The sequence below is a fragment of the Nannospalax galili genome, unplaced genomic scaffold (genome assembly GCF_000622305.1).
Source record: "Nannospalax galili isolate Female #2095 unplaced genomic scaffold, S.galili_v1.0 scaffold72, whole genome shotgun sequence".
In the NCBI taxonomy this organism is placed as follows: domain Eukaryota; kingdom Metazoa; phylum Chordata; class Mammalia; order Rodentia; family Spalacidae; genus Nannospalax; species Nannospalax galili.
The window spans coordinates 7008801-7035572 of NW_008336933.1; the positions used below are offsets into that span (position 1 = coordinate 7008801).

Consider the following 26772-nt stretch of genomic DNA (forward strand, 5'->3'; position numbering starts at 1 on the left):
TTTTCACATTCCTTTCACAATATTTATTTGCAAAACAGGAAAAGGGTGAGCTTTATCTAAGCCTTCCAGCCGCCCTGTTTGGCCTGTTGGGCTTACTCTCTTAAAAAAAAAAAAAAAAAACGATTATATTATTTTTATTGTATATGTAGGAATGTATTCCTGCACGTATGTAAGTGTACCTGTGTTGTGCAATGCCCATAGAGGTCAGAAGAGGGCATCAGATCCCCTGGAACTGGATTTACAGATGGTTGTTAGCCACCATGTGGGTGCTGAGAACCAAACTCAGGTCCACTGCAAGAGCAGCCAGTGCTCTAACCACTGAGCTAGCTCTCCAGCCTGTCTCTTTTTTTATACTTTAGCAAGTGAGGACGTAGATTAGAAAACAGTCTTGGGGCTGGAGAGGTGACTAAACAGTTAAGAGCTCTGACTGCTCTTCCAGAGGACCCAGGTTGGATTCCCAGCACATGGCGGCTAACAACTCCAGTTCCAAGGGAATCCGTCGCCTTCTTCTGACTTTCACAGGCATTGCACGACACAGGTGCACTTACACACATGCAGGCATAACACTCATACACATAAAATAAAAATAAATATTTTCTTTAGAAAAGAAAATCAAAATAAAACGTGTAATCTGAAGATTTTCTGTTCACCCATGTTACATCACACAGGGTCACTGAAATTTTGCTTTGAACAGAGAACACTCACTGTGCATGCCACCACGCCAGGCCATAGCAACAAACACTGCCTGAAACACCCCTGCTCAGATTTGAGACTCACGTGTTATGAATTGCAGTCTTTTTCCTGTCTGTACAAAGCTTCCTCATGTTAGAAACAATCATCTCATCACAAAAAAAGACTCAGTGTTTTCCTACTGTCATTCCTCAGCATGTAAATATCAAAATAATATATCTTTGGATTGCATTGTGTCAGTCAAACTCCATCTCATTAATATATGAATTTGCTTTACTCATTAATAAATGGCAAAGTTTTATGTATACCAAATAATTGTTTTAAAATAAATTTCTTCATGAATTGTTATCAGTAAGTGTGTGATTTGTATACCTATTTTATATACCTGTATACCTGGTATCATGTAAAAGTTTCTTAGACAAAAAAGAGTTGTGAGTGGGAAAAGTTTAAGAAGCCCTGATTTAATCTATCTGACCTGATATAAAAAGAGGGGGATATAAATATGGAAATTAGCGGGACCAGTAAAGGAAAAAGGGCTGACAGGACAACAGTGGCCTGTCTACAGTGGGAAGCATTGAAAGCCCTAAGTAGATTCTTTGCCAGACAATTATGATCTGTAAATACAAAAACAGTAACACCTTTGGAACAGTAGTGAAGACTAAACCATAAGCAAATAGGTGCTAATTGTGAGATTGCAATGTAAAGGCTAAAATGGTAGAAATTTTAAAACAAGATGGATAGATAGAAGGGACGATCTAGGAGAAAAGCACATGCTAGCACAGATTTCTGGAGTGGTAGAAAGCATCATCCCTTTATAGAGAAATGAGCCTGATCTGCTACAACAGGAGATGGTACTGAGTAGGTAACATGGGTGTGTGATTTGAAAGGTCAAGTGGAAGGATTTGGCTCTGTAGATGAACATAAATATATCTCCAATCTCCTGACAGATAAGTATGTTATGAGAATACAGTCAGCAGAAAGACAGGAAGGGGAATGAAAGCTTGGATTATAGACAAATGTTTTAGGAGAAACAGGATTTTATCATTATAGCTGTGGATGATGATGTAGGAGGTTCCAAGATGCAATTTTTCAACTCTTGCCAGGCATGATGTACAAAGGACCCTGCAAAAAACAACAAAAACCCAAAGTTAAACATCATGGTGGTGCACGCCTGTAATCCCAGCACTCAGCATGGGCCAGAAGGATTGCCACAAACTTAAGCCCAGGCTACATAGCAAGACCCTTACACAGACACACACACACACAAACACACAACAAAGCAAAATAAAATTTCAACTCAAGTTGTGTGGGAGAACATGTGTGCCATAAAAAAAAAAGTGACTAGGAAAAACTGTAAAGTGTTGAATTTGACTTGATTGATGTTTAAGTGGAAGAATTCAAACAGAAATGCAGTGTTTTGTGAAAACTATTAAATTTGTAATAGTATTTAGAAAATAACAAGATTCTTTCAATTTATAGGTCCCATACTTTATAGGGAATTATTGAATAGATGCTACACACATTGACTTGTTTTGTCCAAATCGCCATTTACCACCAAGTTGAAAAATGGCATTTTAGAATTTAGAGCAATGATCTTTGTTGCTTTCTTAATGTGAAGAGAGGTAAGGAAAAAACAATTTTTTGCACATACTAATTGATGCTAAAATTCAATCTTTGTTTTTTACTGTTTTTAAGAGGCCTTCTGTCATTCAGCAGATAGAAATAAGGACTATCAAAGGTTTTGGTCATCATCCCTGGCAGCACAAGAAAAAGTTACTGCCATCATCTTCAGACCCCGTACATTTCAAAGTGGATGCTTCTCATGAATATTTAGAAAGTATGTCAGACTTGGATGCAGTAAATATCAGTGATCCTTTTCAAGACCTCTCTCACTCAGATTCACTATTCGGTATAGGAGACAGTTCCATCACTTCAGACCTGCCTCAGGTGAGCATTGCTGCAGTAAGTTCCAGGAGATAGCTCACAATGTTCTCATAGGATTTCTCCAAAATCATGAGGGCTAGTAAATGCTCTCTAATGGACATGTAAAGGAAGGGGATGCATGGTCGATTTTCTTAATTTTAGCATGGAAAGAACCAGAAAACTTTACGGTGAGTTGTAAAACAGATCCTTTCTAGTCTGCGTATGAAGTTCCAGGAGAGCAGCTAGGAGATGGGGTTACAGCTCAGTCACAAACAGGATGAGAGACTGAACCAGAACCTGACTTCTGGTCTAGTGTGTCTTCCACAGTGTCACTACGCAAATGATCAGTTATCATGCATAATGACATTGACAGCATCCTCCATGTGACTCACATCCTGTATCTTCATGAAAAACCCAGCACCCAGCCCGGTGGTGTATGCCTTTGTTCCTAGCACTCAGGAATCAGAGGCAGGTGGATCTCTGAGAACACCACCAGCCTGGTCTATATACTGAATTCCAGGCCAGCTGGGGCTACAGGGAGACTCTGTCTCAAAAAACCACAAATCCTAGCGCACTTTCTCATGAAATAAAAGAGATGTAATGTCTCAAGATCTTCATAAATGTTGTGTATGATAGTTACTTGCAAGAGTATGGGGAAACAGTAGAACTATATTAATTCATACCATGTGAAATTGACTTTATAGTTAAAAAAGGACAAATAATGAAAAATTCATGTGGTCCAGACTAAACTGGCAAAGCCTTTCTATGAGTTTGTTTAGTGATAGGATATCTAAATTAAACTACAATTTAAAATTCAATCTCTAAGAAATAGTCAAATAAGATACTTAAATTATCTATAATGGGTTGGTGAGATGGCTCAGTGGGCAAGGGCACCAAGCCTGATAACCTGAGTTTAATCCCCGGGCCCCACCTGGTAAAAGTAAACTGATTCCATCAAGTTGTCAACTGACCCTCATATGCATGCCATGGCCTATGAATCTCCACTTGCATTTGCACACACAAAACAAAATAATAAAAAATAATTATCCATAATGAGTATATATTAGGAAAAAATAAAATTTCAAAGGTAATTAATTTTATGGACATATGATGGATAATTAAAACATTTTCTGGATGTGGCCTTATATACTGAAATATATATACTTGTTGGCAGAAAAGTGGTCACATTGGCCAGGAGTGGTGGCACAAACCCTGTAAACCTAACACCTGGAAATGAATGCAGGAGGATCATGAGTCCAGGGCCACATATCAAGACCCTGCCTCAAAGAAGATCTAAGTGGGGGCTGGAGAGATGGCTTAGTGGTTGAAGGCACTGACTGCTCTTGCAGAGGACCCAGGTTCGATTCCCAGCACCCACGTGGCGGCTAACAACTGTCTGTAACTCCAGTTCCAGGGGATCTAATGCCCTCTTCTGACTTCGCAGGCATTGCACAATACAGGTGCACCTACCTACATGTAAGCAATATGCTCATCACATCAAATAAAAATAAAATATTTTTTTAAAAAGATTTAAATGGAAAGAAAAAATAAAAATGGTCACATTAGTTTGATGTTTGTAGGTAGTGGGCTTTTGAGTACTCTATACATTGTTCAGTATTCTTTTTTATATTTTTAAAAACTCAAAAAAAGTTCATAGTATATTGTTAATGAGGACCAAGAGACTATGTATGGCACTACGTTTTAAAGAATGAATGTTTTAAATTATATAAGAAGCTGTACTGACCATTTTATTCATTATGATAAATTTGCAGACCAAAGGAACAACATGAATATTTTAGTTAAGCGTAGTAATATAAGGGCTGGAGGGATGGCTCCTCAGTTAAGAGCACATACTGCACTTACAGAGGACCCCAGTTCTGTTCCCAGCACCCCATAACAGCTAACACCATAAGTGCAGTTCCAAGGGATTCAACATCCTCTTGTGGCCTCCAGGGGCATTGCTTGACACGGGTGTACTTTATACAGGAAAGCAAAGCACTCATACACATAAAATTAGAATTTAAAAAAAAAATCTTTTTAGAATGGTAATATCAGAGAAAACAGCTAGAAATTATCTCTGAAATTCTGTGAAAAGCTAAATCCCAAGAAGTCATGAATTCTAGCATGAAGGCACGTGAATAGTTCAATTTTTATCTTCAGGTATCTTCATACATTTTGGGTCTAATTAGGAGGAATGATCTGAGCTAGTAACAAGTCTATAAACAGTTTATTATAAGTTGTGATTCAGTTTTTATTTACTTCAAGCACATTCAATAGATGAAACAACTCTGAAAAAGCATTACTGAGTAGAGGTTTATAGATGACCTGGAGCTTACTGTGTAGACCAGGTGGGCCTTGAAATCACAGCGCTCCGCCTCTCTCTATCTCCTGAGTGCTGGGATCTAAGGCATGTGCCACCACACCCAGCAAGTTATAAGATTCTTATCTAGAGCCAGCTGTTACATTTCCCATTAGTGAACAGTGGACTTTTATTTATTTATTTATTTTTGAATCAAGGTCTCAGTATGTAGCCCTGGATGACCCTGAACTTGCTATGTAGACCAGGATAATGTCCAACGCACAGAGATCCACCTGCCTGTCTCCTGAGTGCTAAGGTTAAAGGCATGCACTACTACACCCAGCTTATTCATTGGCTTTTTGAGACAGGTTTTCACTCTCAAGTTCAAGCTCGCCTGTTTCTGTGTAATAGGACATCATTTAGACCCACATATTTGACATACTATTATTAAACCTCAAAAATTTTAAGTATTGCCCAATACTATCTCATTTATAATATTAATTTGATACACCCTTTTGTCTTAGATAATATTAAGAGTACTTGGAGAACAAGCCCACATGAGTTTTATAAATTATTTAGTAGAATCAGATGTCATCTTATTAAAACTTTGTTTTATTTTCAATGTAAAAAATCCTAATTATGCCGGGCATGGTGGTGCACGCCTTTAATCCCAGCACTTGGGAGGCAGAGGCAGGTGGATCTCTGTGAGTTCAAGGCCAGCCTGGTCTACATAGTGAGTTCCAGGACAGCTGGGGCTACAGGGAGACCCTGTCTCAAAAAGACCAAAAAAATGACTCCACACGTGTTCCTGGGCACCCAGGCCTTGACATTGGACCTCTCCCATTCCCAGGCACCAAGGGGTTTTCTGTCACTTTTCTCTTACTCTTCTACAGCCCAGTGTACCTTCACCTGTGCCCTACAGAAAATATTTATGTCCTAATTGAACTTCTAGAAATAAAAATCACAGTCTGGGAAGTTAGAAAGTACTGTTATAACTAAAGTGATAAAATTCCCCATCTAAAAATATGTAATTATATCTTAGAATATAAATTTGAAATTTTGTATGTCTACTATAATTTTTTAGATATGTAATTATATCTTAGAATATAAATTTGAAATTTTGTATGTCTACTATAATTTTTTAGATATGTAATTATATCTTAGAATATAAATTTGAAATTTTGTATGTCTACTATAATTTTTGAATATTGTTTACTGACAAAACTGTACTACCAATCTTCGACAATGTGATATTTGTCACTGTTCCTTTAATGTGAATTTGCCATTCCCTTTCCAAATTCTTCACCTATACAAAATCTTTCATTGTAATCATGTTACTTCTTAAGAAAGCAATGCTAATAAACTATTTTTTTAATGTAATTACTGCTCTACTATGGTTTAGACAAGATTTAACAAACATTAATGAATCATCTGAGCTGGGGACAGCAAGATGGCTCAACACGTAAAAGCTCATGCCTGACAAACTGAGTTCCATCCCCACAGCCCAGGTAAAAAGCTGGATTCCCTGGCATTCATCAGTAATCCCAGCATTCCAATTTGAGATGGAAGCAGAGACAGGAGAATCACCCAGAAACTCACAAGCAACTAGCCTGGAGTATGCAGCGTGGCAGAAACAGCAAGAAAAGCAAAGTGGAAGGGAAGAATAGCTATGGCATGTGTGCAGTTACAGAGAGAGAGAGAGAGAGAGAGAGAGAGAGAGAGAGAGAGAGAGAAAGAAAGAGAGAGAGAGAGAGGAGAGAGAGAAATAAACAGGCATGGTAGTGCACACCTTTAATCCCAGCACTGGAAAGGCAGAAGCAGGTGGATCTCTCTGAATTCCAGGCTATCCAAGGCTGCACAGTGAGACTGTAACTCAATTAAATAAATAACAAATAAACAAATAGACAATTAACTGACCTCAGCATGATTGCTTACACCTGAAATTCTAGCACTTGAGAGGCTGAGACAGGAGGATTACTGTGGATTCAAAGCCAGTCTGGTCTACATAATGAATTCCAAGAAAGTCTTGAATATCGAGCGAAACCCTGTTCTAAAAGCCAAAAAGAAATTATCATCAGTAAGGGATACTAATGTTATATGTCTCTATGATAGAGACACATGATCTCACTTTAAAAAAAAATACTAAATAACAGCTATTTATCATTTAGTGCTACTCTCCTAAGATTGGTTTTTCTGACAAAGAGCTAAACCTGTAGTAGAAAAAGGTACTAGAAGGCACATTCTGCCTGTGAAACAAAAAAATCTCATAGTAAAAAAGTTCCATAGTGGGTCTGGAGAGATGACTCCGGAGTTAAGAGCACTGGCTGCTCTTGCAGAGGACCCAGGTTAGGTTCCTAGCACCCACATGGCAGCTAACAACCATCCGTAACTCCAGTTCCAGAGGATCTGACACCCCTTTCTGACCCCCGCAGGCATTGCACAACACAAATGCACTTACATACATGCAGGCAATACACTCATACACATAAATTAATAAAATACGTTTTTAAGTTACATAGCAAATTGTATACTTAGAAGACTGATGATGTGTTCTTGAATTCTTAATAATGTGTTTTAAACTCTTACACAGAGTGAAACAAAGAAAGTGAAAAGGGAAAATGAATGTATGCACACACACACTGAAGATATTTGTAGCACACACGACAACTTGTTAGGTGGTAAGTATCCCTTTGCTACAATATACAATACATAAAACCTTTGTGTGTGTTTATTCTGTGATAACAACAATAGCCAGGAACTGAGCCAAGCTATATATAGATATAGATAAACATAGATAACATCACATGAAGTCTCCAAGTAATCCTATGAAACGGTAGATGTTTTTTGTACAGTGAGGGTGCTTTTAATTTCCATTTTGTAGATGGAGAGAGTAAGACTCTAACTTGCCCAAGGTGGTGTATCTTTAATGAGTGAGCTGTGATTTAGGTCCGTTCTCAATGACTAGAATTATATACCACACAAGTATCTGAAAGATGTGTGTTGAGATAACCATTATTTCTTATTCTATGCTTACATTTGTAGATGAAAGCTAGTTAGGAGTTAGTCATATCATGAGACACATTGACCACGTTTATTTACGAAAACCCAAATGATATGTAGAATTGTCTGGGGTCTTTGGGGGTATTCTTTAAATTATTTATTTATTATTTTTATTTTATGGGTATGAATGTTTTGCCTGTATGTATGTAAGTGCACCTGTGTTGTGCAGTGTCCTCACAGGCCAGAAGATGGCGTCAGCTCCCCCGGAACTAGAGTTACAGATGGTTGTTAGCTGATGTGAGCCAAACCTGGCTTTTCTTTTCTTTCTTTTCTTTCTTTTCTCTCTCTCTCTCTCTCTCTCTTTCTCTCTCTCTCTCTGAGACAGGGTCTTTTAATCCCAGCACTTAGGAGGCAGAGGCAGGTGGATCTCTATGAGATGAAGGGCCAGCCTGATCTGCATAGTGACTTCCAGGCCAGCTTGGGCTACAGGGAGACCCTGTCTCAAAAAACTAGCAGCAACTTCTTGGGGCTGGGAGTGATGGCTCAGTGGCTAAGAGCACTGGTTGCTTTTGCAGAGGACTTGGGTTCAGTTCCCAGTACCCACATGGCAGCTAACAACTGTCCTCAACTCCCATTGCAGGAGATCTGATGCCCTCTTCTGACTTCCATGGGCTTTGCATGATATGGGTGCATTTACATACATGGAGGCAAAATACTATTAGACATAAAATAAAAATAAATTTAAAAAACAACAATGTGCTAGCATCAACTTCTTTTAAAAATAAATTTTAAAGCCAGGTGTAGTGGTACATGCCTTTAATCCCGGCACTCAAGAGACAGAGACAGGTGGATCTCTGTAAGATTGAGGCCACTCTGGTCTACATAGTGAGATCAGGCCTATAAAGAGACCCTGTCTCAAAAAACCAAAAAAAAATTAAATAAATAAAATTTAAAAACCATTATCAGTATCAGTACAAACTAGATACTTAATAAATCTGACAAGAAAACAGGCAAGGTTTCTTTCGGAAAAAGTATAAAATTTTCCTGGAGGATATAAAAACCAATGAAATGTTTCATGTCTAAATTAGTTTCCCTCAAATCTAAGAATTAATGCAATTATATTTGTCCTAGTAGACCCTGACATTCCTATTTAGAACTTAAAATTGAACCTGATGTGATGATGCATGAGTGTACCCTAGAGTACCCATGAGGAACACGCAGGAGGATCAAGAGTTTGTGGCCAGCTTGAGCCACATAGCAAGCACCAGCCTACCTTGGGCTACACAGTAAAGCCTTATCTCAAACAAACAAGGTGGACCCTTGGTATTTGTTAGAGGACTTCTTATAAACCAGTAGGGAAGGAATAGATTATTTATTCAATTATGCTAAAACAGTTGGCTTTCTAAATCATTAGACCCTTACACCAAATCCAGAAGTAAATTCCATGGGGTAATGACCTATAAGTAAAGTTCTAACTCCTACAATTTAGGGCTGAGGAGGTGACTCAGCAGGTAAAGGCAGCAGCTGAGCAAGCCAATGATCTGAGTTTGATTCCTGGGGCCCATGTGTGCTGGATAGCTTCGGCTTAACAAACCTGGACAGTGGGAACATCGATTGAGGAATTTCCTCCATTGGATTTGAATTATGTGGGAGGATGAAGCCTGCTGTGGGTGTATGTGGAGGTCAGAGGACAATTTGCAGGAGTGGCTGCTCTCCTTCTACCGTGTGAGTTCCAAGGATCAAATTCAGGTCATCAGGCTTGGTAGCAAGTGCCTTTACACACTGAAGCATCTCACTGGCCCTGTTTTGTTTCTTTCAGAGTCTTACCCTGTAGCTCAGGCAGGCCTTGCTGAGATGATGGTCATAAGCCACCATACCCAGTACTATACAGTGTTTTATAGAGCTGAATTTAACCCAGTTGATAGAAGAAAGGATAAGAAAATTCATTTACACTGTGAGACTTTTCTTTTTATGTGTGCATATATATATATAAGGGTGTGAATGTAAGTGTGTGAAGGGGATGTGAACGTATGTGTGTTCTATCTTATTTGGGTTTTTTGTTTTTGTTTTTGTTTTGTTTTTTCTTTTGTTTTGCCTATCCACCCTTCTTCTATTCCCAAAGAGGCTTCACAGCACATAAAGAGTGGTTTATATAACAGGTGTTTTAGTAGCAGTAGAAATGCATTTCACTGTACTGTACCAGCTGACACTGTTCACTGAGATCAACCAGCTCCTAAGGCTACCTGGGTGGCTTCTGCAGAAGCAGTCTTCTAGAGCCCAGTATATTGTTTTTGCTATTTCAAGTTCTATTCTATATGCATTATTTTAACCTTAAAGCAAAGGTTAATTTATTTCATTTCTGTTTTATTGAAGTTTTGCAAATTCCATATATTTTGATCATATTTAGATCTCCCCATCTTACTCAATTTCATGTACTCTAATATATTATATATATAGAAATAGAGATATAGATATGGATCTAGATATGCTTATAGAGTCAAATTTGTGTCCCCCAAACACCTTCGGTGTGGGTTCATCCACAGGAGTCTGGTTAACCTACCAAGAGTCACATCCTTAAACGAGATTGAGTCTCTCCCTCACAGCAGCCATCAGTTACCAATACTTCCTCAGGTAGGGATGGGGTTTCTTACCCACTTTCCCACATCTGTACTGGGATTTTGTCCGGCTTGAGCTTAGGTAAGATTTGTGCATGCTGTCACCATTGTTGTGAGTTCATATGAATAACTGACCGGCTGTCTGGAAAACTGTTTCCTTGCGGTCATTCCACCACCTCTGGCTCTTACAGCATTTCCACCCCTCCTCTGTAATGATCCCTGAGCCCTGGAGGCAGAAGTTTGACATAGGTGTCCTGTTCAGGAATAAGCAGTCTGCAGCCTCTTATTCTCTGTGCTTTGGCCAGTCGTGGGTCTCTGTTAATCACCATCTGCTGCATAAGGAAGCTTCTCTGCTGAGAGTTGAGTGGTGTATTCATCTCACTCAGGATGATTGTTTCCAGCTCCATCCATTTACCTGCAAATTTCATAATTTCACTTTTTAAAGAGCTGAATAATAGTATATATATATATCACTTTCATTTTCCATTCATCAGTTGATAGACATCTAGGTCGTTTCCAATTCCTGACACAGCAGGTCTGTGTAAGCCCCTGGGGCTTGCAGGGGTCCTGGAAGAGATGGTGAAGTACAGGAAGGTGTGGGAAAGGGAACTCACCACAGCAGGTCTCTCCTCAAATTCTTTAAAGAATGTCCTTTTTTTCCTTTTCTCCTGTGCCATCTCCCTACTCCATTGCTTCTGATTTTTTAAAAATATTAAATCTGGTCATTTGTCATATTGAGAAGCAATAGCACCTTGCTCATAGAAATAATGCACTGCCTGACAGTTTTGTGACTTAGCAAAATGACTGTTGTACCTCCATTTTCTTATTTATAAAATAGGAATAATGAGGACTAGAGATGGCTCAGTGGTTAAGAGTACTGGTTGCTCTTGCAGAGGACCCGGGTTCAATTCCCAATATCCACATGGCAGCTAACAACCATCCATAACTCCAGTTCCAGGGGATCTGATGCCCTCTTCTGACCTCCATGGGCATTGTAAGACATGGGTGTATCTACCTACATGGAGGGAATACACTCATACATAAAATAAAAATAAATAAATAAAATAGGGATAATAACAATATCAACGAATTCTTATAAAATTAAAAAAGTTTGTGTTTGCAGTTGTGCTACGCTATGTACTCTTGTATCCTTTTGAAACATTTTAAAGTTAAATAATTTAAATTGCAACCAAAAATTGAATATATTTGGAATTTACTGTAATGGTATTTGACCAGAACAATCTTTATAGCATGCTTCTTTGCAACTGTCATTTGAAGACTTTGTTCCCCCTTTTAAGTTGCTTTGTTAAGTCAGACATGTAATCCTAGCACTTGGAGGTAGAGGCAGGAGGATCATGAGTTTCAGGCTGTCTTAGGCTACATAGTGAGACCCTATATCAAAAAACAAACAAAAAAAAGAATGTTTTGTTGGAAATTATATGTAATTTTTAAAAGATTTCAACAATCTATTTCTTAAATATAACAGTCATAACATAAGTTTATGGTAACTTGTTATCTTTCTTTTTCTGATAAGGTGTCAGCATTAGAAGTTACTCAGGGGATGTACAGAATCAACCAGCTAACAGAATTTCTTCCTTGAGACAATTTGAACCCATTTGCAAATTTCACTGGATAGAAGCTTTTCATGATGAAATGACATTTCAAAACCTGACAAGAGACTTTTCTTACTCAGAAAAGCCAGAATTCCAAATCCAAGCATACAATGATGCAGAAGACTCCAGCATGAAGCAGAATTGCCTTCAGGAGGAAAATCCAATGGAAACTAGCATTTCTGCAAATAAAGACCAACTTGTTCATGAGTGTGTCACAAAATCTCCCAAGAGCCTATCTCTAAACTACTACAGTAGAGAGACGCTGAAATTTACACAAAAGCCACTGGCTAAAAATACTGCTGGAGACTCTGCCCTCCACCCTAGTCAATCTCACATCTTTTTATATAAAGAAAGTGTCTGCAGAAATGGTGAAAGTGCATTTTACCATGATAATAACTTTGACCTGCTTGACTTGAGAGTTAATTATAAAACAGAGGCGGTAAGATTAATTGTTGGGGGTCATTAAAGCCTGTGGAATGTGAAAGGATGCAGGGATATATTTTTGTTGTTGAAAAACCCATACATGGACAGGCATGGTAGTGCACACCTTTCATTCCTGCACTCAGGAGGCAGAGGCTGCTGATCTCTGTGAGATCCAGGCCATCCTTGTCTATTTAGGGAATTCCAGGCCAACTAGAGCTACAGAAAAACCCTGTCTCAAGAAAACAATAATGACAGCAAAAAGGACACAAAAACATATATATATGACAAAAACCCACTGTAATATGAGATTTTTCCAAACAGCATTAAATCATCTAATTAGTACTTTTTCTCCCTGGGGAAAATGTACTCTGAGATCTTAAACGATTTAGACACACATTTTTTATAAATTTGGGACCATACTTAGGGATTAACTCTACCAAATGGTCATTTCTTTGACGATTAAGACTCTCTTCGACACTCGTCTTTTTATGTGCCATATCTACATGGTGCCTTGAACAGAATTCATTTTTACATGGGTTGAAACAAACTAGCTAGTACTCAGAGAGTTTGCAGAGAAGGGAAGATTGGGAAGACGGCATGCAGAGGTGTTGATTAAACTATTGGAAAAGCCAGGCATGGTGACTCACACCTTTAATTGCAGCACTTGGGAGGCAGAGGCAGGTGGATCTCTGTGAGCTCGAGGCCAGCCTGTTCTATATAGCAAGTTCCAGGCCAGTTGGGGCTACAGGGAGACCCTGTCTCAAAGAGACTACATAAAATCTGAGCGTATATATATATATATATATACACACACTATTGGACGAGAGTCTTCTATTTTGTTGAATTTCTATGGAAAAGCAAACATTTATTTGTCTTTACTTTTATTGATTGTGTTCACATACATAATATCTTAAAAGCATGGACAGGGCCCGGAGAGATGGCTCAGCAATTAAAAGCACTGGCTGCTCTTGCAAAAGACCCAAGTTCAAATCCTAGCACCCACATGGTGGCTAACCACTGTCCATAACTCCAGTTGCAGGGGATCTGATATCCTCTTCTGACCTCCACAGGCATTGTATAACATGGATATATTTACATATATGCAGGCAATACACTCATGCACATAAAATAAAAATTAAAAAAGCATAAACTGTGTCAATAATATAAAGTCTGTTTTCTCTGAACAACTACAACAAAGAAAGCTTTACCCTGACAGTAGTATAAACAACCAGCTCTTTATGCAAATGTCATAAGAAAAAGGTATGGTTTATATAAGAGGTTTTTGTTCATTTATTTGGAATAGATGGCAGCATTTGAAAGAGAACTTATGTTAATTTCTGGAAAGCAGCATTTTGAAAATCTGCTTAATTAGGGTTTCTCAAGATTGTTTCTTCCTCTTTCCATTGCATTTAGTTATTTTTTTCAACTAGGCAATAGATACTTTTGAACATACGTTATGTGCCAAGTGTTGGTTATATAATGTCCAAAAAAGATAAGAACAATACATGGCTCTTATCTTCGTAAAAATAACATCCGGGTAGAGAAGATAGACATTAACCAAATCATACAAATATATGTACATTTGGAATCTATTGTAAGAGTGATAGAGACAATAGATTCAACTATTATTATATTATTGCTCAAGTATATTTATTTGTATCATCTTTGGTCGGGGATTCTGGGGAGGATTTCTCAGAGTGGTCTTTGGGCTGTGCTAGGATGAGTGAGTAGGGGTCCACTGGGCAACTGTGGGTTGGCAAGTATTTTGTGCACAAGGAACAGTATCTGTGAAACCCTTGTGCCTGTAAGGTCATGATACCTGCTAGTATATGGAAGAAGCCCAGTGTCCACAAAACAGGGCTTCAGGGAGGAAGGAGGGGTTAGAAGAAGATGAAAGAGTGTCAGAGTGCAGCACCTTGGAAACCTCAATAAAGTAACTGTCCCTCAACAATGAAGAATCATTAAAAGTTCAGGGATTGAACATCACTAAATTGATCTACTATACCCCCAGTGTTTGATACCATGGTTATGCTATCTTTTGTTATACCCCCTCACCTGGACCTGTATTGTGTGCATATAAAGCATGTCTGATTGCCATTCTAATGCTCAAAGGCATCATAGCATGATGAAGTGATGGTCTAAATGAGAAATTTTTTTATTATTTTTATTCTATGTGTATAAGTGTTATGCCTGCGTGTAAGTAAGTGCACCTATGTCATGCAATGCCAGCGGAGGACAGAAGAGGAAGTCAGATCCCCTGCAACTGGAGTTACAGACAGTTGTTAGCTGCCATGTGGGTACTGGTATTCAAGCCCGGGTCTTCAGTGTTCTTAACTGCTGAGCCATCTCTCCAGCCCCTAAATGAAAAAATTTTAAAGATCTTTATTCAAAAGATCTTGAAGTCTAAAGAATAATTGATAGATTTGTTTTAATTGCTTTTGAGGTCAAAGAAAGCATCTTATATGTGTCCAGAAAAGTTTACATCATAGAAGATGGTGAGTGTACAAAACAGAATTTTTCTTTTGTCAAAGTAAAAATGATACATATGTCTAGCATGTGCCTTCTGATTGTTCTGCTGTGCTGTTGGGAGTTACACATATAGTCAACAGTATACTCTCACATTTATTTTATTTACTATAATTTACAGACTGAAGTTTCTTCAAAAGAAATACAGACTTCTAGGGAAATTTCTGAGATGCCAGGTAGTCACCAGGAGGAAGTCACAGAGGACGGTGAGGAAAGCCTAGCCATTACCTCCTCTTGGTCTCCAGCAGGCATCTTCAAGAGTGATGGAGCATCTCAGGAGAACTCCATGACACCTGGCATGGAGCAAAACTTTGAAAGCTTCCAGCCTCTGGAAGAGGACATGGCTTTAAATGAAATCTTGCAGAAATTAAGACATACTATCAAAATGCAGGACATGCAGATCCAAGACCTCCAGGGTCAGAACTTGCACTTAGAGAGCAAGGTTAAAGAACTACAGATGAAGCAGCAACTGTTTGTTGACAACATAAATAAACTAAAGGAGAACATTGAAGAATTAATTCATGACAAATACAATGTAATTCTAGAGAAGAATGAGATTAGCAAGAAATTTCAGGATTTGCAAGAGATTTCCGCTAACACCAAAAAACATCTTCAGGAATCCAAGAAAGAGAAAGAAACGTTACAGCTACAAGTTAAAAAGATCAAGGCCAACTGTATCCGTTTACAGGAACAGTACATTGCTGAAATACAGCAGAAGAACAGAGCTGTAAATCAGTGTGTAGAGATGGAAAAAACCTTAAGCAAGAAGGATGAAGAGCTAGCGAGACTGGAACAGGTCAAAGTAGACTTGGAGAAGGCCGCCACTTCTGCCTACCTGTTGAAAAAGGAAAAGGAGATCCGAGAGCAAGAGTTCTTGTCTCTTCAGGAAAAATTCCAGAAATGTGAGAAAGAAAACCTGAAAGAAAGAAGGAAATTGAAATCAAGAGTTGAGAAATTGATTGCTCAAATTAAAAACTTGCTATTCACTTGTGAAAATAAAAGGGCTAAAAATACAAAACTTCAGCAGCAGATTGATGAACTTCAGCAACAGGTTGCCAAGAGTGAGGAGCAAAACTGCATCCCTAACTTTGAGATAGCGCCACTAGCTGAGAAAATAGAGGATGTGATGGAGCCAGATATCACCCAGGTACTGATGCCGATTCTGAATGTCTAACAGAATTCCCAGTTCAAGTAGATTAGTGATGAACATCTAGACATGGTACTCAGTGAATATTTGTAGAATTATTTTTAAAATGAAACAGGCAAATGCAACACAGGTTTGGACACATTTCTTTTGGTTCCTAGGCACTCACCTTAAAGAACAGTATGTTGGCTTCTTATAGTCATTACCCTAGGGATTGTGGTACCTGTGACTGATCCCAAGAAGATTCTCAGTCTGTTACTTTGAAAGAGGATTTTTTTTTAAGTGTGCCTCTCAATTCTCTTTAGCAAGAAAAAAAATAATAAAATTGCACTTTTTTTTTTTTTTGGTCTTTTTGAGACACGGTCTCCCTGTAGCTCCAGCTGTCCTAGAACTCACTATGTAGACCAGGCTGGCCTTGAACTCACAGAGATCTGCCTGCCTCTGCCTCCTGAGTGCTGGGATTAAAGGTATGCACCACCACGCCCGGCTGCACTTTTTTTCTTACAAAGTAAAACCATGCTGTAGCACATACAAGTTTTTGTAAAATTGTAAAGCATTGAAAACACGGCATTAGAACATTTTTATCATTAGATTTACAGGGTACATTTTTCAATATATGTCATTCAAAAGTCTTGAAAAAAAAAAAGGCAAATAGTCAAAAACACATCCAGGATGAGATAATCTTTACAAGCCAGGGCACACCTGTTATAGGTCTGCCTTAAAGCGTATAAATCTTAACTAAGTATAGTAGCATCTTTTTTTGGTTTGTTTGTGACAGGGCCTTGCTACACAACCCAGGCTTTCCTGGAACTCTAGTCCAGGCTGGCCTTGAACCCATGGTGCTAATATCTGAGTCTCTGAGTGCTGGATGTATAGGCATGAGATACTATACTTCCCAAATAGAGTAAAATCTTGTTACCTAATATAGGTGCAGGCCAGCAGGCATCTTGTTAAAGAAAGCAAGCTAATTTGAGCTGAAAAAACAAGTTTATTTTATTTAAAAAACTATTATTTCCAGGTGTGGTGGTGCATGCCTTTAATCCCAGTACTTGGGAAGCAGAAGCAGGCAGATCTCTGTGAATTCAAGGCCAGGCTGGTCTAAACAGCACATTTGAACATATATAAGGCTATGGGGGGACCCTGTCTCAAAAAGACCAAAAAAACCCAAACAAACATATATACATATATATACACATATATGTATGTATTGCTGTTGGCTGGTTTGGTTTTGTTTTAATTTGTTTCATTTACTTTTTAAAAAGATTGTCTTGCCATGTAGACCAGACTGGCCTCCTGCATTTGCCTTCCAAGTGTGGGGATTACAGGCATGTACCACCATGCCCAGCTATGTTTTTTTTTTTAACATATGTTGCAATAATTTAAACTGAGCCAGTATGTTGCCTTAAAGATACAATGGATTCTTTTTATAAACCAGTATAACTATTGTTTGCAAATAAATCTATTTTTATTTCTTTGGAAAATACTGTTCTCTTAGGTTTAAAAAACAATTTAAGATCTAAGTATTATCTGAATAAGCGAGTCTCAAACTTGGACATGTGCCAGCATAACCTGGAGGTTTTAATAACACAGAGACCCCCTGAATCAGAAATTCCTGAATGGGCTGGAGAACATGCTCTTTTAACAAGAGCCCAGGTGGAGTCTCTGCTGCTGTTCAGAGCCCATGTTGTCAGAACTGCTGATCTTAGCAAAGATGACCCCAAGTTTAGCTCCTAACCAAATCCTAACCAAATGATAGATGTTGAGCTGGAATGCTGTGAATGAATTAACTGTACATAGGTGAACAATGACATGCAATGTTTTCTTTAACTTCAAAAAAGGGTCAGGTTCTTTGTTTTATCTTGACTAAAGAATTTATTAAATATCTCCAAATTCACACTCTTGTAGTTTTGCTTTTTACTTCAAAGAAAGGCATGAGAGCATCTGTGAAATCAAAGGTATTTTTTAATATAAAGACATTATTGGTGTGTGTGTGTGTGTGTGTGTGTGTGTGTATGTGTGTACAGTGATTTATTCTGCCTTCCATCTCAAGAGCTTTCAACAGAGTCATGTTGGGTCAGAGGGTCCAGAGGTTCCCAAACTCTGTAACACATCAGAGCTACTATGAGGAGGAACCCAGGAAGTATTTGCCGTTTTCAATGGAAAACAAGTGACAGTAACTGGTTATGATACCTTGTTCTTAGGATCTGTATTTGTGTTCTCCCTCCCTCCCTTCTTCCCTCCCTCCCTCCCTTCCCTTTCTTCCCCCTCCTGTTCTTTTTTTTTTCTTGAGACAGGGTCTCAATATGTAATATATATATATATATAATATATAATATATATAACCCAGGCTGACCCAAACTCATGACAATCTTCCTATTTCAGCTTCCTGGGTGCCTAGATTACAGATGAAAGACTCCATGCCTAGTGGCACCTTTCTTTACAGTTAAGACATAAACTGCTTATGAAATAAAGATGCTTTTGTTCATCCATTTAGCAGATATGAAGAATGTTTTTAAAAGGACAGTCTTTTTGAACAATGAATCAGCTCTTGAACTCTTACAGCATGCTATATATGTTAGTAACTAAACTCATGGCATGGGAAAAGAAGACCTTATTGCTGCTGGGTATGATGGCGCATGCTTATAATCCCACCTGTTTGGGGCCTGATGCTAGAGGATCCCAAGGTTGAGGCCAACTGCAGCAACTTGATAAGACTCTGTCTCAAAATTTAAAAGGATAAGCAGGAACAATTTATTGGTGGAGAGTACTTACTATGCATGTGTGAATCCTGGTTTTGATCCTCAAAATTGCCAAAAAGAAAACAAAAAGACATTACTGCCTTTTTTCACTGTCGTTTTCTTCACAAGTGTATGGTAGAATTTTTAGAAGCTGTGTGGCATGGGATACTGTAATTGCCCTCATGGCTGATGGAATGTGTAGACCAATCATGAGGACCCAGCTGTCTTTCTTATTAAGTATACAGTTAAAATTAACTGCAGTTGGGCTTGGGATGTAGGTCAGTAGTAGAGTGATTGCTTAGAAATGCAAGAGTCTGAGTTTGATCCCTAGAACCTCCCCACACACACACACACCAATCACAAACACTGGAGAATTGTAATGTTGCTAGTGTTTTCATTTGGAGAATGTAATTGTTAGTCAAATTTTTATTTATGTTGAGACATAATGGATTTATTGTTAGCTAAATGAATTAGTAAACAAATATTCAAAAGTATTCTAATTCCTAATACAACAAATATTCATAGCTATAACATTACATGATCAAACTATTTTTTATGAGATTCTCAATAATTTTTGGTTGTTTTAATAGGTTTTTTTCTTAATAGTTTTTAAGAGTATAAAGATATCCAGGGGAAAAAATGTTTGAGAAGCACTGCTCAGAGTCTTTAAGCATAGTATTTTATTCACAATTTTATTTAAAAGATAATTCAGACTATTTGACTTTATTTTGACAAATCTTAATTGTGTACATGTAGGGTATAAAGGTGACCCATTCTAATTTGATCCTGAATTGCTCATCTTGTGACAAAAGCCTAGAACCTTCACCTGTGATGAAAACTCCACTGGCTGCTAAAATTCACAGTCTTCTGACCCTGATGATAGGACTTCTCACGTGTCAGGTAAAAAAAAAAAATCAGATTCTTTAGTGGGATTGGCCTGAACCAAGAGAGACCGTGAAAGATCACAGGATTAAGTTATGGAAGAAGAGAAGACAAAATACAGACCTCTAAAGCCAGCCACCCAGCCTTTCCTTTCTCCTAATGTTTCTTACTGTTTATCTTTAACATTGAATTCCTGCAGGTTTCCTGTAACATAAAAATGTAATGATAAAATTGTGAAGAGTAAAGGGACTCAATATTTTCTCATTTAGTACTTCTTGACTTCAGAGCAGTTGTCTTACACTCTGGGTCAGTCTATGCTTGGTGATTGTTCATATTAATGAGCTATTTACCTAATTAAAAAATAGTTTTGGGGGAGGGGGGGCTCTGTACATCAGTAGAATGAAAAATGAAGTAAGGATCACAGATGAGTTCAAATCCTGGCCTTGCCACTCCCTGGTTAGGTGTCTTGCCCAGATAGCCTTTCTCAGACTGTTTTCTTAAATAGGGGAAACAGTAATTGCTTCTGTGCTAGGAAATGCTGCATATAAGAAGAAAAAAAAAATATGATAGGGTATATGCTTGCTAGATTTTCAAATTAACTTTTTCTTTCCTTTTATCATGCATTTCCTCAATTGTAAGTACACTCGTCTGAACTGAAATTTGAGAGCATGGCTTGCTGTATTTTGAATACAAGACAAAAATCTGTGTCTGTTATATCTTAGCTAAAGGTGGTTGAACATTAGCATTTTTTGAGTGCCAGAAAGCAAGCTAAACTTTTGTATGCACAGATCACAAAGTGGTAGCCCACTTTGTTTTTAAGGATTTGGCTTAAATGTGCCATGCATTCTTTGTTACAAATTTTCATCCCATCCTTCTGATGGTTGCTTATATATAGCATTTATTGGATTCCCCCTGTCTCATGGGGGCTGCTGCTCTTTTTCAGTCTTATTCATTGGCTGCAGCTTCTGTACCAGACTTCTGAGTGGCAGTGCATCACCAGCTCTCAGTAGATCCCACCCCATCCCAAATAAATGCTTCTGTTTGCATCTTCTGTATCGCCTATGCCCACTTGAGCATGAGCATTCAAGATCTTGTATGTTCTGTACCTAATACAGAGTTAAGCTCAGAATGGCTCTCAGCAAGTATTTGCTTACTTCCTGACATACCCTTGCAGGGATTCACATCACTTGTCCCTAAGTTTATGGGTTGGCCCATTCAACCCCTTACACCATTCTTAGGCTTTAAAAAAATATTTATTTAAGCCGGGCATGGGGGCGCATGCCTTTAATCCCAGCACTCGGGAGGCAGAGGCAGGTGGATCTCTGTGAGTTCATAGGCCAGTCTGGTCTACATAGTGAGTTCCAGGACAGCTGGGGCTACAGGGAAACCCTGTCTCAAAAAGATTTTTTTTTAATTTATTATTATTTTTTAATTTTATGTGTATGCATGTATTGCCTGCATGTAGGTAAGCGCACCCATGTCATGCTATGCCCACGGAGGTCAGAAGAGGCTGTCGGATCCCCTGGGACTGGAGTTACAGAGAGTTGTTAGCTGCCATGTGTGCAAAAGAACCCCAGTCTTCTGCAAGAACAGTCAGTGTTCTTAACCACTGAGCCATCTCTCCAACCCTTTAGGGTTTTTTTAAACTCAGAAAAACAAGCCAAGCCTAGAAGAGTCAAAGTCCTTATCCAACTAAAGTATTACATATAGTTAAATATCAGAACTGACCTAGACCCTTACACTTTGACCTCCAGGTCAAATGGTGCAATTATTTTCATCCTCGCCGCTCTTGAAATTCTTATTTGCAATGATGTTGAGGGTGTCTATTCTGTTGTCAGATATAGCAGCTTATCTAAAGTTTGACTATGTAAACTACCTAGACTGAAGAGTGGTATACATAGGAGAGTGCAGATATGGTGACATCTTGGCAATTACATTATTTGCTCTTTTTAATCTTTATTATTTTATGTGAATGATTGTTTTGCCTGCATGTATGTAAGTGCACTTGTGTGTGCAATGCCTGCAGAGATCAGAAGAAGGCATTGGTTTGCCCCTGGAACTGAAGTTACAGATGGTTGTTAGCTGTCATGTGGGTGTTGGGAACTGAACCCTGGTCTCTTCAAGAGCAGCCAGTGCCAGTGCTCTTAAGCCATGAGCCATCTCTTCACCCTCTGCGCTTTCTTTCCTTTTGTTTTGTTTTTTTTTTTTTTTTTTTTGGTCTTTTTTGAGGCAGGTCTTCATGGAGCCCCAGATTGGCCTGGAACTTGCTGTGTAGACCAGGCTGTCCTTGCTCCTACAGAGTCACCTGCCTCTGCCCCGTGAGTGCTGGGATTAAAGGCATGCAACACCACACCCAGCTTACTCTCTGCTCTTTTTAAAAATATTTGTGTGTGTGTGTGTGTGTGTGTGTGTGTGTGTGTGTTTGTGTGTGTGTGTGTGTAGGTGCCTATGTGGGCAAAAAGAGGGCATTGGATCTCCTGAAACTGGAGTTAGAGGTGGTTGGGATCTACCAGACATGGGTGCTGGGATCTGAACTAGGGTCCTCTGGAAGAGCAGCAAGTGCTTTTAACTGCCAAGCCATCTTTCTAGCCCACACTCTTTACTCCTAATAGCAACCTGGGTCCACGTGTGAATCAATATTAACTCTGATACATATGAAGAGTGTCTGAAGAATGGGACTCAATATGGTTTGGCATTTTTCTGAAGGGAGGTTTTTCTTTCATTTTAACTCTGTAGAAAATCTTAATCTAGTTTCTCATACTGTTACCCTTAGGATATCACCATCCCTGATGCCGAACATTGCCCGGAAAGTAAAAAAGCTAATGATACAATCCTGCAAAAATTGAAGAACTTTCAGCTTAAAAAGAGAGATTTAGATAAAGAGGTATCGTATTCTTCATTCTAAATCTTGTCCCAGTGGGTAAAAAACATAGCTAAAGCCTCACCGAGCAGTTACTCCTAAAATTTGAAAGTATTTGGGGACCAGATGAGCTTACTATACTTCTCATAAGTAGATATAATATCCAACATTTGACTTATTTGTAACTTAAATCTGTATTAGAAAATTGTACTCATTGGGTCTGTGAGATGTATTAGCAGGTAAGGGTACTTGCCACCAAGCCTGATGACCCTGGGATCCACATGGTGGAAGGAGAGCACCAACTCCCATCAGCTGTCCTCTGACTGCCCCCACTCCCGCACACACTGTAGCATATATACCAACACTATGCACATACATGTAACAAATAAGAGTAATAAAAATTTTAAAGTTTATTTATTTATGTATTTATTTTGGTCTTTTTGAGACAGGGTCTCCCTGTAACTCCAGCTGGCTGGGCACATGCTATATAGACAAGACTGACCTCAGTCTCATAGAGATCCACCTGCCTCTGCCTCCCAAGTGCTGGAACTAAAGATGTGTGCCACCATGCCCAGCTTATTATTTTTATTTTATGTGTATGAATGTATTGCCTGCATGTAGGTAAGTGCATCCATGTTGTGCAATGCCCATGGAGGTCAAAAGAGGGCATCAAATTCCCTGGAACTGGAGTTACAAATGGCTGTTAGCCACCATGTGGGTGCTGGGAACTGAACCCAGGTCCTCTGCAAAAGCAGCCAGTGCTCTTAACCACTGAGCCATCTCTCCAGCCCCAATAGTAATAAACTTTTTAAAGAAAATTTAACAAAAATGTTGATGATTTTATTTCACTTTCACATGGCATTACTGATTCCTAAAGAGAGTTTGTTTGACATTCCTTATAGTGACTTCAAACTTTGTCACTTGGAAACATTTAGAACAAAACAGTTTATTTCCCAAATGGGAAGAAGGGACAAAGCAAAAATATATAGTGTTTCTTCATTTCTTTTTCTTTTAAAAATTTTTTTGGTCTTTTTGAGACAGCACCTTCCTGTAGCCCCAGCTGGCCTAGAACTCACTATGTAGACCAGGCTGGCCTTGAACTCACAGAGATCCACTTATCTCTGCTGCCCAAGTGCTGGGATTAAAAGCATGCACCTCCATGTCCAAATTTTTTTTAATTTTAATTATATTTACTATTGTGTGTTTATGTGTGTGTGTGGGCACACACACACATGCTATAGTGCATGTGTAGAGGTCAGAGGACAACTGGTTCTCTCCTTCCATCATAAGTTCCAGGGATTGAACAGGACCCAGCATCCAGTTGTACCCCTAGCTGTGATTTATTACAGCAAAAGGCTACAAGGCAAAATCAGGCAGGGAGAGACACAGTGGGGCAGAATCAAAACAGGCTCCCAAGAGTCCTGGAGGAGTCACATATCTGTGCATCTTCCCCCAGCACTGGATAATGATCACAGATATAAAAGATCATCTACCAAGAAAGTTCAGTAAAAACCATTTGTTCACAGAATTTTTATTGGGAACATTACCTGAATTCCATCTATCAGAAAGCAAGCAAGTGTTCAGTTTAAGCAGCATGCTATGGGCAGGTGGGTTTGGCCTAGTGAGCCAGTCATGGCACGAGCAGCAGAAACCTGCAGTTCAAGTCCCAGGTGATACACTAGAGGGCCTTGCTTAGTTGTAGGCCTGCTGTGGAAATCCTTTTCCTCAGAAAATTGGTAAAAACATCATGTCTTTCGGAGATCAGAGATTGAACTGTGCATTGTTAGATAACTTTATCATAATGTTTTAGTAGATAATTTTATTTCTTTTCCTCTGAAATACGAAATGTTTTTTCTTTAGCTATTGAAGCACAAAAACAGAATTGCAATGCTCAAAGAGTTAATTGCCAATGAAAAATCATTGCAAGATCACACTGTTGACGTGAGTTTAACATTTGTTATGCTTTATCTTCAACACACAAATACACTGCTATAGATACTTGTGTTCTCTTGGTAAATGTATTGAAGTTATTCCAGATCTAAGTTCTGTACTTCTGTGAATGCAGCCACATATCACTCAATCCTCTCTTTCATTCTTAAGTTAAAATATCTAATGTTGGGGCTGGAGAGATGGCTTAGTGGTTAAGAGCACTGGCTGCTCTTGCAGATGACCTGGGTTCGATTCCCAGCACCCACATGGCAACTAACAACCATCTATAACTCAGTCCCAGGGGATCCAACATCCCTTTCTGACCTCTATGGGCGCGGCATGACATGGATGCACTTATATACATGCATGCAATACACTCATATACATAAAATAAAAATAACAAAAAATATTTTTTAACCTAATGTCAAATGTTACAAGGAATGTGTAAGTAAGTGTACAAATGTATTTAATCTCAGGTCCCAGATTTTGATGCAGATGAAGCCAGGAATGTCAGAGATGCATCTCTGCTCCTGGCAGCCAAGCTGGATAAGTACCACAGTCTAAATGAAGAGCTTGATTTCTTGGTAAGAAAGACCCATTGCCCTGTGGTCATTTTTATATCCAGTACCATTTATTAATAAGTTTTAAGAAATTATCAACCTTAAGAAAATTTGCTTGTTAGGGGCTGGAGAGATGACTCGGTGACTTGCATTGCGGTGACATTACCAACAAAAGTACAGAAGTGTTTTTATGTTTTAAAGTTTTAAATATTGTCCAACCTTGGTTTCTGTATAGACTAATCAGATTTATGTCTTTCAAAGTGCAGAAGCCAAAATTAACATACTTTTTTTGTCCAGTGCTAGAGCACAAACCTAAGGCTTCATTCATGCTAGACAAGCATTCTATCACTAATCTACACCTCATTCTGTCCATTTATTTATTTGTATGTTTAGACAGGATCTCAATATCTAGTTCAAACCAGTCTTGAATTCATGCTCTCCTACCTCAGCTTCTGAAGTTCTGGGCTTACAGGCGTACACCGTGCACAGTTCTGTGGTGTCGCTCCCTCTCCTCATGGGTCGTTGGCCACCGTTCCACGAGGACAAAGGGAGCAGAAGAGACAAATGGGGTCAGGGTGGCCAATGAGCACTGATGGAAGAAAGCCCTTCGGGGGAGGTAGGTTCAGTGATACAAACAGCTCCAGACTCAGTGAAACAGCTCTAGATTCAGTGAAACAGCTCCATTTATTCAGTGGGGGTTAGGGAAAAATATAGTGTGGGGGCAGTAGCCAATGCTTCAGCTGATAGGTGCTCATAGTATGCTTTATTTACATGTGGCAGTGGGCGTCTATCATCAGACCACCAGGCAATGCCTAATTATCATATAGAAAAAACTTGGGGGTAGTTTTCACTCCAGGTATCTATGCCAAAGGTCATGTTCCAAATAAGGTCAGGCATCCCTGCTTGGTGGCACTTTCCAGGTATGTCAGGAAGAGAGCAGGAGGCCCCCTGCTGAGAAGGGGAGTCCTTCCATATAGCACCAAGCCCCTTAGAGCTATCCGGACATGGAGGACTACAACCCTAGCAGCAGGGTTCCCCAACACAGTTCCCTCAAAATATATGCTATTTTTCATAGTGGATAAACATGTTTCTGTTTTTGCATATGCTACTACAAAATAGCTGCATACAATGATCATGAGTGGAAGCAACTCTTAGTTTACTTAAAGTGGCACATAAAGAATACAGGAAAAATATTTTCGAAGAAAATGAAAATCCGGTTTTTTTATTTGGGCAGTTACAGACCAAACTTTAAAAATGGAATTGGGGCCCTGGCCCCGCCCTCACCTCTCTCTGCTTCCCTGGGCCTGCACCACTGGCTAACTCTCCTAGCCTACACTACTATCCTCAGGCCTCTTGGGGAGCACCACTTCTGGTCCTGACCCCACCCTCACCTCTCTCTGCTCCCCTGGGCCTGCACCACCGGCTAACTCTCCTAGCCTGCATTACTATCCTCAGACCTCTTGGGGTAAGTCTATAACGCAGCTCTCCGCGCCAGGACTCCCTAAGCCACATTCCCCCTTCCACCCCTCCCGCCGTTCTATACTCCTTGTTTGGGCCCTGAGCCATTCCT

General features: G+C 39.1%; 1 protein-coding gene across 1 annotated transcript in view; it reads left to right on the top strand.

Moving 5' to 3' along the window:
- Cage1 (cancer antigen 1) overlaps positions 1-26772 on the top strand; it is a 63459-nt gene that overhangs the window by 966 nt on the left and 35721 nt on the right. Inside the window, exons 2-9 of the mRNA XM_008831646.3 lie at positions 2386-2637; positions 7503-7590; positions 12062-12579; positions 15211-16236; positions 19728-19871; positions 22627-22737; positions 24574-24654; positions 25119-25226. Of these exons, the coding sequence (XP_008829868.2) occupies positions 2386-2637; positions 7503-7590; positions 12062-12579; positions 15211-16236; positions 19728-19871; positions 22627-22737; positions 24574-24654; positions 25119-25226 (2328 nt within the window). The remainder of the gene's footprint in view (positions 1-2385; positions 2638-7502; positions 7591-12061; positions 12580-15210; positions 16237-19727; positions 19872-22626; positions 22738-24573; positions 24655-25118; positions 25227-26772) is intronic.